The 13,129-nt window shown below is 45.3% G+C and overlaps 1 protein-coding gene across 1 annotated transcript in view; it reads right to left on the reverse strand.

The window, feature by feature from the left end:
- Positions 1 to 5,725, reverse strand: part of LOC117651871 — a gene marked incomplete at its 3' end in the record, with an annotated part of 43,371 nt that extends 37,646 nt beyond the window's left edge. Inside the window, 1 exon segment of the mRNA XM_034396409.1 lies at positions 5,653 to 5,725. Coding sequence (XP_034252300.1) covers positions 5,653 to 5,724 — 72 coding nt within the window.
- Positions 5,726 to 13,129: the final 7,404 nt, after the last annotated feature.

Below are 13,129 nucleotides of genomic sequence, written 5' to 3' on the forward strand. Positions count from 1 at the left end.
CACGCTCCAGGTTTGCAACATATCGACGCGTCTTAATAAAATAATCCTAATTGTCAGAGTAGATTCATGACAATCCTTACCAAGAGCAGATCCAGGACAATCCTATCTGTAAGTTTCAATTCAGACCTATCATAACTGCACATCACGTGAAAAGCAGTATTTTCCCAACGTCCGTGAGGCCAACATACTTAATAATATTACTCGCCGAAGGGCTTGTTACAAGGTTTCATCCTAATATGAATACGTGGACATTGTGTTTCAGAGGTATCGAGATTCGCTTATTGCAGTGAAGATAGTTCATGAAACACTTTTAGGTACGCCTGCAGTTAGGATAATATAGTTCTAAATCTGCACGGACAGTAACGATAAACTTGGATCTGCTTTTACAGTTGGGATTGTTTTGGATATGCTCTGACAGTTAGGATCATTCTATAAGGATACCTCGATATGTCGTCATAAACCCTTGAGCGTGCCAGTAAGGATTTGGACGGCTTTGAACAGCACTCTGCGCATCTAAAATTTGGACAAAGGGTCCTGCAGAATGCACTTCTGTCACAATTTAGTCAACTGCTCGACTGCAACGTGACCTCCTAATGTGACCTTGAAAGTTTGGCTCAATAATTCCAGCTCGAATGCCCACTTTCGGCTCAAAACACACGGCCGCAACGCGAAAATGGCCGCTCTACACTGCTGGTTGCAAACGCAAAATACACGTCAGATACCATGCCAAATTTAACCGTTAATTATGTTTTTCTTAACGGATGAAGAAAGTGCGCCTGTGGGTCAAAACAACAGTTCTTTGGCCTTCTATATCGATGTGCAAAAGCGGCATTGCAGGCAGAAGAAGTGCAGGCTTAATTGGCTGACAGCGAGGGGCAAACAACTTCCTGAAAATTTGTACACCGTTATTTCAAATTCACGTTATTTCAACGTTATTTCTTTGTTATTTCAACGTTATTTCAAGGGTATTTCAACGTTATTTGGCGATATTTCATGTTATTTCGCGTTACTTCAAGTTATTTCAACGTTATTTCACCATTATTTCAACGTTGTTTCACCGTTATTTCACGCTATTTCACCGTTATTTCACGTTACTTCAAGGAAAATGTACACCAAAATTCAAGTTGTTTGCCCCTTGGCTGATAGCGTTCACAAGCTCGGACAGCGCCCTTCACACAAGCAACCCTTAACTTACAGCGTGGAGCGCACGGGGCTAGCTCGCAGGCGCGCGCTGCACGCTGGTAGGACGTGGTCTGCGGCTAGATGTGCAGGCCGACGGACCCACCAGCCCAGCGAGGCAGCCCGTTCCCGGCATGGCCTCCCTGGCCTTCTTCATGCGGTGCAACTTGTTGGCATGGCTGCACTGCAGCACGCCCCTGCTCGCCCGCCACCCGATTTCGTACACCTCACCAGTCGCTGTCTCTCTCGCACCCCTGCGGCACACTTCAAGAGTGCGAGAGAGACGGGAGGACGAGCGCAGGCAACGGGATCGCTCAGCTGAGGGAAAGGTAGAACAAAATAAGGGTAGGGCGAGTAATGCATTGTGTAGAATATAAATATTGGTAGAGGTAGGACAAAAAATAGGTGGGACAAACGGTCTGCCCCCAACAGAAATAATCACGCGTCGTCCCAGAAATATTTTATAATATTTTATCAATAATCAAAATATTCTCTTCTCTCCTGCATGTGGAATTTCGAATAGCAGTCTAGCTATGTGGGGTTGCGTCGCTATAGGTGCACAAAGTACTGCAGGATGGCTACCCTACAACTGTGAAACCACTGAAACTAAAGGTTCCAACCTGCTCCAACCTAACCTAACGGGCTTGCGACAGATCTTACGTCGTCACAGATCCTACTCTACTCGCGACAGATCAGAGTCTACTCGTGACGACAGATCTTACGCTACTTGCAACAGATCTAAAGACGTGACATATCCTTCTCTACTCGCGACAGATCTAAGTCTACTCGTGGCAGATCTTAGTCTACTCGCGACAGCTCTCTACTCGTGACAGATCTTACGACAAATTTTACATGCAGCTCATTATGAAGAGAGGAAAATATATTGATCAAAAATAAAAATTAAAAATATATTTCTTGGACGAAGGGCGATTATTTATGTTCACTCTAGAGCAACTAAAAATAATATCACCCATTAGTTTTATTCCATAAATATATATTAAGAAATACTATAAAACAGGGGGGAACGTCCTGACGGGGGTACGTCCAGACGTTTCCTCCCAAAATATGATCAAAATCTGGATGTAACACCTGGGGCACTTCCCTTGTGGGCGATTCCATGCCAAACCAACGAACTCTTGGAAATTCATCTCTTCGATTTTGATAAATCTTTTTTTAGGGGTAGAGGTCATTATGAAAAGATCCCATGTCAAAGGGTTTTGCGATATCTCACCCCGTTTGGCTGTAATACCTTAGCAAAGTTTTCACTTTGGTCAAAATCATGATATTTTCTTTACTAGTCTCCGTACTTACTGAAAAATTTTCGATTTTTTTCGACCGTGGTTCGTTACGTAAAAAGAGCTGGGGAACACGTTGGAAATAGTTTCGAGACGATTGGGTGAAGTTTTGATGTCGGGTTTTTCCGAGGGGGAAACAGCTTGGGAAAATTTTGTACACCGTTATTTCAAATTCAAATTATTTCACTTATTTCAAACTTATTTCAAGTTATTTCACTTATTTCAAGTTATTTCACTTATTTCAAACTTATTTCACTTATTTCAAATCTATTTCAACTTATTTCACTTATTTCAACTTATTTCACCTATTTCAAACTTATTTCAAACTATTTCACACTTATTTCAGCTTATTTCACACTTATTTCAACTTATTTCACACTTATTTCAACTTATTTCATAGATTTCCTCTCATTGCACACTAATTGTAACATAATTCAGCCGATTTCACACTTATTTTAACCATACTTATACTTGAACTCAAGCTGTTACGTGCTTTTACTCAATTTTAACCTTGCGTTGGTTAAACCTAGGGTCGCCTAGGGTCAAATTAAAACTTGCTAATCGGACCCAATCAACCTGTTGAACTTGATCCAAGACGAGAGCAGAATTCCAGCAGTGCGACTTGGTTAGTAACCGTTGTGGAAATATATTCACACAAAATCTACGATGAATTATACTGTGTAGCGACATACTTCGAACTCAGTCGTATCTGCTCTTTTAAAATTGAACTACAGGACGCTTTGTTTAACAGACCTGCAAAATTAGACAACAAAGAATCCAATTTACGCCAGAGAGAATTAATAGCATCTTTCTGTGAAACGAAATTACTTATGCTCGGCCGCAGCCGTCCTTGTCTCTCCCATAGGTCCGCCTTGAGAGCGAGAGAGACGCATGATGTGCTCGCTTCGCCCAGGCAAGCGCGCACCTCAACGCTGCTCGCCGGGCCGTCAGCGACACTGCCGGCCGGTGACGGGGACCGTCCCGGAACAGTTTGACAACATTCGGCTGGGGGGGGGGGTGGCCGGGCCACATCGCTGGTCGCTGCCGCTTTGCCAAGACCCGTGCACAGTCGCTCTCTCTCGCACAGCCCAGGCGGCGGGTCGAGCCGACCCACCCACTGCAAAACTGTTTGGTAGTAGCCGTGCCGAGCCGTGGCCTGCACCGCTCGCCGCAGAGCCCGAGCGCCCTAGGCCGGGCCGAATCGGGAGGCATTGTTGCGCGATATTCCGCGCCGTGGCAGGCGGGGAGGGATTGTCAATGTTGCGAGCAGGCCGTCGCGCGCAGGCCGTCGCGCGCAGGCCGTCGCGCGCGAGGAGGGGGTGCCATTGTTTACGCCCGGTGCCGCTGGCGCTGTACCGGGGAGGTATTGTCGAATTCCGCGCAGGCTGCGCCTCACTGCCACATCCCGCCCCGGCCCCGGCAGCCAGCCCCTATTATATTGATAGGATACGCGCTTGGTTTCTGGACTCAAGAGTAAAAGCAGACTGACACCTTCATGTGTATAGTAGTTTTAAGTATGTTTCAAGTGTGCAGGTATCATCTGCTAAAAATTCTCTAGCCCAGTGAGAGGTTGTGGTTAAGTCATACAACGTCACACACGTGCCCCCACCCTCGCTTCTTGACACATTCACATCCACGTTCCCATTGATGTTCACGGTTCCGTATGCCACCGTTCCCCCCCCCCCCCCCTTCCCAACGCGCCCCCTGGTGCTCGGGGCAGTCGAAATAACGGGGATTTCCGAATTATTTCACACTTATTTCAACTTATTTCACACTTATTTCACTTATTTCAAACTTATTTCAACTTATTTCAAGTTATTTCAACTTATTTCAAGTTATTTCAACTTATTTCAAGTTATTTCACTTATTTCAACTTATTTCACTTATTTCAAACTTATTTCAACTTATTTCACTTATTTCAAATTTATTTCAACTTATTTCCGAAAAAATGTACACCTTATTTCAAGTTGTTTCCCCCTCGGGTTTTTCCATTAAACGTAATTTTTTTTTCGAAAAATCGAGGTTTCCAAAATAGCTCATCTTCGATTTCGATGTGACTTACCTCACATGATCCTCTCACATATTGAAAGAAAATCCTAAAAGGATTTGGTCGGCCCACCGTAAATTTTTTTTCTGCACAAGAAAAGATGTATCATTTTGGGCGTTTTTCTTGAATTCTCGGACCAACTTTCTGAGTTTGCGTCCAAGCTTATATCGCGTGAGGAAATAAATTTTGTCTTGTCGAGACAAATCCATTGATATATAGAAAAGTCATTTTCGACAATTTTGAAAATTCCTCCATATTTCAGTATGAGAGAAACTAGGGTAAATTTTCAAAATTGTCCAAAATGACTTTTCTATGTATCAATGGATTCGTCTCGACACGAAAAAATTTATTTCCTCACACGACATAAGCTTGGACGCAAACTCAGAAAGTTGGTCCGAGAATTCAAGAAAAACGCCCAAAATGATACATCTTTTCTTGTGCAGAAAAAACTTACGGTGGGCCGACCAAATCCTTTTAGGATTTTCTTTCAATATGTGAGAGGATCATGTGAGGTAAGTCACATCGAAATCGAAGATGAGCTATTTTGGAAACCTCGATTTTTCGTAAAAAAATTACGTTAAATGGAAAAACCGACATCAAAACTTCACCCAATCGTCTCGAAACTATTTCCAACGTGTTACCCAGCTCTTTTTACGTAAAGAACCACTGTCGGAAAAAATCGGAAATTTTTCAGTAAGTACGGAGACTAGTAAAGAAAATATCATGATTTTGACCAGAGTGAAAACTTTGCTAAGGTATTACAGCCAAACGGGGTGAGATATCGCAAAACCCTTGGACATGGGATCTTTTCATAATGACCCCTACCCCTAAAAAAAGTTTCATCAAAATCGAAGAGATGAATTTCCAAGAGTTCGTTGGTTTGGCATGTAATCGCCCTTGTAAGACTCCGACCGAGTCGCGCGGGACGGCCGCGAAGCGCGGTGGCTGTGAAAGAGCGACTGCCCAAAACGGTCATTTTCACTTTAGGAGCGATGCGCTACCTCTCTGTCCGAATCCTTGGGCCAAAGAATTTATTCCTTTTCTTTCATATTTAGAGCCTTTTTTTTTCAAAAGCCCTTTGAGCTGAAAGAACATGTAATTTTATCGTGGGACAGTCTAACATAGGTTTACCTCGTTCCTTAGCGTTGTCAAAACTGTCGAAGAAAAGGTGCAGGTGTGCGGGCCTCCTTCTGCCCTCGACATGTTCACTCCGCGCTCCTTGCAGGCCGCCGTATCACCACAGAGACTGGCGCGCAGTGCGTGTTGGACGTCAACGAGGGGTGCTGCTGCAGGTCGCTTGCGTGGCGACTGCTGCTCATGCATCAGTCACACGGTATTTTATTAATGTGGATGATACGTGCTGGCCTGCGGCGCCTGTCGCGTGCACGTCAACTCAAGCCCACCAGCACGCACGCGGCACGGACGCAGCCGTGGCCAGAGCCATAACACCCACTTGGCACCGCACCGTCGCAGAGACTGCTCGGAGGACCTAGCTCTCAAACCGACGGAGCACTCACCGGGAATTTAAGGTGATCTCCACACACATCGGAGGACATAACCCCATAGCCTTTCGCTGTGCGCAAACGCGATATATTCCGATTTTTTTGGCAGATGATACGTTTACGTAGCAGCCTGCTTGTACTCTCGTGAGGAGGGTACCGAGTTTCCAGCTGGCCTGGCAGCGGTCGTCTCGTTTCCTGACTTAGCATGCCTAGAAGAGGCTGAGCAGCTGGCTGGCTTGCGTGGCTAAAAGATTATGAGCGGAACACCCGCAAATGGGGTGCCCTCCCCCCCAAAAAATCGAAGTTTTTCCGATCGTCCAATTCCGCTCATAAATCGATTCCTGACCGAAAAAATAACTACCGCTATTTTTTGCGCTTGGTCCTGAGACGATTTTGAATACCCCCTCAAAGGCAAAAATTGTTCTTTATCCATTTTAAACATCAGAATTGTCATTAAAATTGCAATTTTCATTGGATTTTCATGAGCGAGACGGCAAAATGCTTTGTTTTTAACGGCAAACAAATAACATTATCACCAATTTTTTGTCAGACTTCGACTTCAGTATTCTGCCAGCGATTTTAGCTGAAAAGAACACATGTTGTTCACTTTTATGAGATATTTGTCTTGTTTCAAACGGCTGAGGTCGATCCCTGTCCACTTTTTTTTATCTCACCCCATCCTAAAACAACCAGACCACATGAAATGGAGCAGTGCAAATCAATTTGCCTACCATCTAGGGGCAAGCACGGGCAAGCATTTCGTTGTTATCAATGTAAAAGAAACGCCTGTTTAGCACTGATCCCGCAACTTTCCTCCGATCTTCAAACCCGAGACGACATTGTGTTCAGTTTTTCCAGGCGAACAAAAAAGATTTTCATCATTGTTTTGCCAGACTGCGTTTTAAGGTCCGTTTCCGCTTGTAACGTGCAGAAATCGCCCAATTTCGTTTCTTTTTTGGTAAAGTTTCGACCTTTTTCTTGCCTGGGATCCCTGTGACTAGGCGATGATCGTTCTTTCACCTTCACTGGCCTTTGTGCCAGGTCTGTAGTTAAGGGGACAGTAGCGTCATTTGCACGTATTTTGACGATTTTCGAACCTCCTGTTTAGACGTTAATATAAAGATAAGTATGAATGCCAGAGTCAAACGGCAGGCTCCATTTTGAAGAGGAAAGTTCTTACAACATTTTCAAAAAAAAAATATTTTGTTTGAGCATTGAATTCGGATGTTTTGTGTTCTATGCAAAAATGTTCTGCAAAATTAGATGGTGTCACTGCGCGCACGATTGCAGCCAAAGTTTTTAACTTTTTCCCAATCGGTAAAATGCATCTGAAAAAGCATGAAATTGCCCATAAAATGACCCTTGGGTTTCAATGTTGGGCAAGAAAAACTATTGAAACGCTAATCTTCAACTTTTGATGGAAACAAACCACATTTTTTCTTGCCCAATATTGAAACCCAAGGGTCATTTTATGGGCAATTTCATGGTTTTTCAGACGCATTTTACTGATTGGGAAAAAGTTAAAAACTTAGGCTGCAATCGTGCGCGCAGCGACACCATGTAATTTTGCAGACCATTTTTGCATAGAACACAAAACATCCTAATTCAATGCTAAAACAAAATATATTTTTTTCAAAATGTTGTAAAAACTTTCCTCTTTAAAATGGTGCCTGCCGTTTGTCTCTGGCATTCGTACTTCTCTTTATATTAACGTTATCGTCAAAATACGTGCAAATGACATTACTGCCCCCTGAAGAAGAGCCAGGCGCAAGACACGACCGAACAGGTCCAGGCACGATTTGACAGGTCATTAAAATTTGTTCCTGCAAAAGGGAAAATTGACTTTTTGACCCCTCAAATCATGCGTGGACCTGTTTTGTCGTGTTCAGGACCTGTCTCTTCTTAACTATAGACCTTGCAGAAAGGCCAGTTAAGGTGAAAGAATGATCATCGCCTGGTTACAGAGATCGCTGGCGAGAAAACGCGGTGCTGTTCGTTACACCGACCGCGACATTGACCGACCCCACTTTTTTGCAGGCACTTTTTTAATTTTTTTGACCGACCCCGCTTTTTTTACGCTTAGTGTGTCATTTAATGTACATGAAGAATTTTTCCAAAATGTGAGAAAAAATTTAAACCGACCCAAAAAATGACCGACCTCAAAAAAGAAAAAAAAGTGTACTTAATTGCCGCGTGGTCCACATTGACCAGGCATGGCTCATACAGAGAGCGCCAATCGCCTACGCACGCCACATCCACCGATCCGCCCCCCTTCACGTACGGGCAGTTTCCGGTGATTGCGGGGTGGCAGGGCGCCGAGAAGCACGCCATCCTCCTCTCCTTCATGTACACTCAGACAAGGTGGTGCCCTGAAACTGACCGACCAAGTCGCCCGCCCCAGTTTTTAGGGCGACTTGAGTCGCCTACTTTCTGGGCGACTCAGTCGCCTAGTTTCTGGGCGACACAGTCGCCTAGTTTTAGGGCATCTTGGTCGTAAATACAGAGCTTACTTATGAATGCTGGCCCAAGGCGCCCTCAACCTGAGCACCTTTGGGGTTGGTCCGACCTAATGTAAACCACTGCTGCCCAGATTCGGGGCACCTATTGCGCCTAGATTCGGGGCATCTCTGACGCCACCCAAATGTGAAATCATTGAGTTTATCCATGTGCAGGCAAACTTGTGTGCAATGCCTTGGGCCAGCATAGATAAGTAAGCTCTGTATTTGCGACCAAGATGCCCTAAAACTAGGCGACTGTGTCGCCCAGAAACTAGGCGACTGGGTCGTCCAGAAAATAGGCGACTCAAGTCGCCCTAAAAACTGGGGCGGGCGACTTAGTCGGTCAGTTTCAGGGCACCACCTTGTCTCAGTGTAGGGGAGGAGGTTGGCGTGCTTCTCAGCGCCCTGCCTCCCCTCAGTCACCGGGAACTGCCTGTACGTGAAAGGGAGGCGGATCCGTGGACGCAGCGTCCGACTTCTCGCCACTCCAGAGGCAAGACATAAAAGTCACGCCAAGATTTGGTCAGTCCTGAAAGTCTCGCCAAAATTTGGTCAGACAAAAAAGTCTCGACACAAAACGGTCATACACAAAAGTCTGACCCCAAAATGGCGAGACTTTTGTGTCTGACCACTACCTAAAGGCCGAAATGCGCCGGACGGTTACGGCCTGAAGGCCGTGGTCAGACACAAAAGTCTCGCCGTTTTGGGGTCAGACTTTTGTGTATGACCGTTTTGTGGCGAGACTTTTTTGTCCGACCAAATTTTGGCGAGACTTTCAGGTCTGACCAAAATCTTGGCGAGACTTTAATGTCTCGCCATATTTTGGCGTGAAGTCTTTCCATCCAAATCAGGGTTGCCAGACCCCTAGTGCACTGCCCCGCAGCCAGAGCGCGCTCGACCCGCCGCTTCCCGCCACCTTTCAAAATAGCCTAAAACCGCCTAATGAAAGCACCATCCCGCCTAAATTCGCGGGCCAAATACTCAAAAATCAGATTTTAATGTTTAAGTCTTTAATTGTTCCGTGACAATACAAAACAATGAAATAGGCCCTAACCCCAAAGTTTTCGTCTTCAAACCCTAGAAATAATACGGTGCGGTCAAACTACCTCGGCGGCGAGGTATTGGTGCTCTCGACTTGGACCCGAAACAAGCCGAAACAGCCAAAAAAGACCATTTCGATCACTTGGAATCAAAACCGCCCAAATTTGTATCATTTACAGCCTAATTTGCGATTTCCCGGAAATCGGAATTTCGACCCGCCGACTGAGACCAAAAAATAGCCTAAGTGGCGGTTTCTAGCCTAATCTGGCAACCCTGATCCAAATTGCAGTGTCCGTAAATTTTCCATATTTTTATGGACAGCGTTTCTCCATAATTTTACGGATGGGTTTTCTCCGTAAATTTTCCATATTTTTACGGAGATTTTCCGTATTTTTACGGAGATGAACCGTATTTTTGCAGAAATAAACACATTTTAACGATTTGCTTCTCGCCTTTCACCTTCGATGTTAATACAAACAGTGCCCTTTTAGACGAAAGTGGTTATTCTCCAAAACGGTTAGAAGATCCACTTGACCACATGCCATTTGGATCGGATAAATGAACGGAAACCTGAAGGCGAGGATGCTTTAGGGTAGGCGTACTCTTGGCACACTCTGAGAAAAAATGACGGTAAATCCTGGATAATTTTTATGCCAAACTTTACCGTACTCCAATAACAGGAAAAGCAGCGATATGCATCGGCAACTTTGGCCCGTCCCGTACATTTAAAACGTACGAATTTCGCCTTTGTTTGACCCTGACGGGAATTAAACCTGAGTCTGGGGTTAAAATAAATGTCGTTTTCGTCATCAGCACCCTCAGAAACATCAGAAACAATGCAAAAACTCGAATAAAAAGAATGTTCAGAAAATACCCCGCCGGGATTTGAACCCGGGTCCGAACTTCTCCGATTCGCTGGAAACTGGCACCATTGTTTTTTTCTCGTCGCCCCGATTCCAAAAATACCCCTACATGCCCTCCTAGCTGCATCCGTTGCCGAGATCCTCCTCGACCCCATGTAGACCATGATGCACCTGCAGCAGCGCCCCCGGGGCTCGGATCGGATTTGCTGCCACCGGGCGGTTCTTAGGGTCACCCAAGGAGGCTGCATACCAAATTTGGTCAAGATCGGACCACGGGAAGTCCTCGGACGAACGGACGGACGGACGGACGGACGCACAGCAGGGATCATACTATATGCCCGTCCCTCCGTCATTTTTTTTACAAAAAATGAACGGGACGGGCCAAAAAATAAACGGGACGGGCCAAAAACCAGTATCCTGCGTACAGTCTACAGTATTTGATCCTGGAAGCGGAAGAAGGGAATAACTTGACTTATCCCCAAATTGAGTTTTTATTTTATTATTGTGCCTTAGAATGGTTCACATTACTACACCAAATTATTTGACTGAATTCCAAGCAGTTTAGGAGAAAATCCACTTGGAACAAGCTAGGGCCCGCCCTTCCGTCGAACCGAGTTGCCAGCTCCGCTTCGCTGCGCCGGCAACTCGGTTCGACAGGGGGCCGGCCCAGCTTGGCCTGCCGGCGGCCTTTTCTCGGGCCTTCGGCCCTCGCATCAGACCCAACTTGGCCAGTCGAAGGCCCGGGCCTTCGGCCCGCTCACATCACACACACCGTGAGCGGGTAAAGCAAAGTTATCGATGTACCATCGTGACTTAGGCCCGCCCTTCTATTCACAATATGCAATAGTCCTTACACTTTTTACTCCAACTGTCAAGAACCTATATAGCCCCAATCCGACTGACTGACTCACTCACTCACTGACTCACTCATAGAAATGTTTGGGGTGAAGGAGTGGTCGTAGAGACTTGCGGTTTTTTCCATTCAATTCCAAATTTTATGAGAAAATTGGGAAAAATCCCAAAAGTTGAAAATTCCTCACCGTTTCCGAGAAAACTTACTTTATCTTCAAAAAAGGGAAACAAATTTCTCACCGTTTCGGAGCAAACCTACACAATCTTCAATAACAGGAAAAGTAGCGATATACATCGGCAACTTTGGCCCGTCCCATACATTAACAAATGTGTGAATTTCGCCTTTGTTTAACCCTGACGAATTTAAACCAGGGTCTAGGGTCAAAATAGATGTTATTTTCGTCATCAGCGCCCTCAAAAACATAAGCAACAATGCAGAAACTCGAATGAAAAGAAAGTTTAAAATATACCCCACTGGGATTTGAACCCGGGTCCGAACTTCTCCGATTCGTTCGAAAGTGGCACCATTGGTTTTTTCTCGTCGCACCGATTCCAAAAATACCCCTACATGCCCTGCTAGCTGCATCCGTTGCCGAGATCCTCCTCGACTCCATGTAGACCATGATGCACCTGCAGCAGCGCCCCCGGGACTGGGATCGGATTTGCTGCCACCGGGCGGTTCTTAGGGTCACCCAAGGAGGCTGCATACCAAATTTGGTCAAGATCGGACCACGGGAAGTCCTCGGACGGACGGACGGACGAACGAACGAACGGACGCACAGCAGGGATCATACTATATGCCCGTCCCTCCGTCATTTTTTTACAAAAAATAAACGGGACGGGCCAAAAATGGGGACCGACCGACTAAAATTTTTATTCGCCCCATCGGTAGGTCTGGTCGAGACATTTCCGAAACTGTGCCGCTATCGGGTCTTCGTCACTGGCAACATCCTCAAAAAACGATTAAATAGGCCTAAATTCAACAAAATCCACTCAATCTTCAAAAAAGGGGACCGACCGACTAAAAATTTTTATTCGCCCAATTGATAGGTCTGGTCGAGACATTTCCGAAACTGTGCCGCAATCGGGTCCCCGTCACCGGCAACATCCTCAAAATCAATCATCAATTGTCATCAAGAACCTATAAAGCCCCAAAATCCGACTGACTGACTCCCTCACTCATCAATCATCAAGAACCTATATAGCCCCAATCCGACTGACTCACTCACTGACTCACTCACTCACTCATAGAAATGTTTGGGGTCAAGGAGTGGTCGTAGAGACCTGCGGGTTTTTTCATTCGATTCCAAATTTAATGGATTATTTGAGAAACATCTCAAAAGTTGAAAATTTCTCACTGTTTCCGAGCAAACCTACTCAATCTTCTAAAAAGGGGACCGAATGACTAAAAATTTTTATTCGCCCCATCGGTAGGTCTGGTCGAGAATTTCCGAAACTGTGCCGTAATCGGGACCCCGCCACCGGCAATTGGGCAATCATCATCAAGAATCTCTATATCCCCAATCCGACTGACTGACTCACTCACTCACTCACTCACTTACTCACTCAAAGAAATGTTTGGGGTCAAGGAGTGGTCGTAGAGACCTAAGGTTTTTTTCGTTTCACCTCTATCCTTGTCAAAGCAGTCTTCAATATTTTCCGGACCTTGTATGCACCCATTGACTGCCACAGTAGCCAATGCAATACAAGCTATGTATTTGGGGAATAACAGTAGCCTTATTATATGGTCAAAAGCGGTTAAATAGAGCTTTCAAAGAAGCAGGACATTTACTTCCTTAGAAAATTTGCCTTTGGTCACCACGGACTTACTAAATACTCCGGCACGCGCTCC

This window comes from Thrips palmi, unplaced genomic scaffold, assembly GCF_012932325.1.
Source record: "Thrips palmi isolate BJ-2018 unplaced genomic scaffold, TpBJ-2018v1 HiC_scaffold_6, whole genome shotgun sequence".
NCBI lineage: Eukaryota > Metazoa > Arthropoda > Insecta > Thysanoptera > Thripidae > Thrips > Thrips palmi.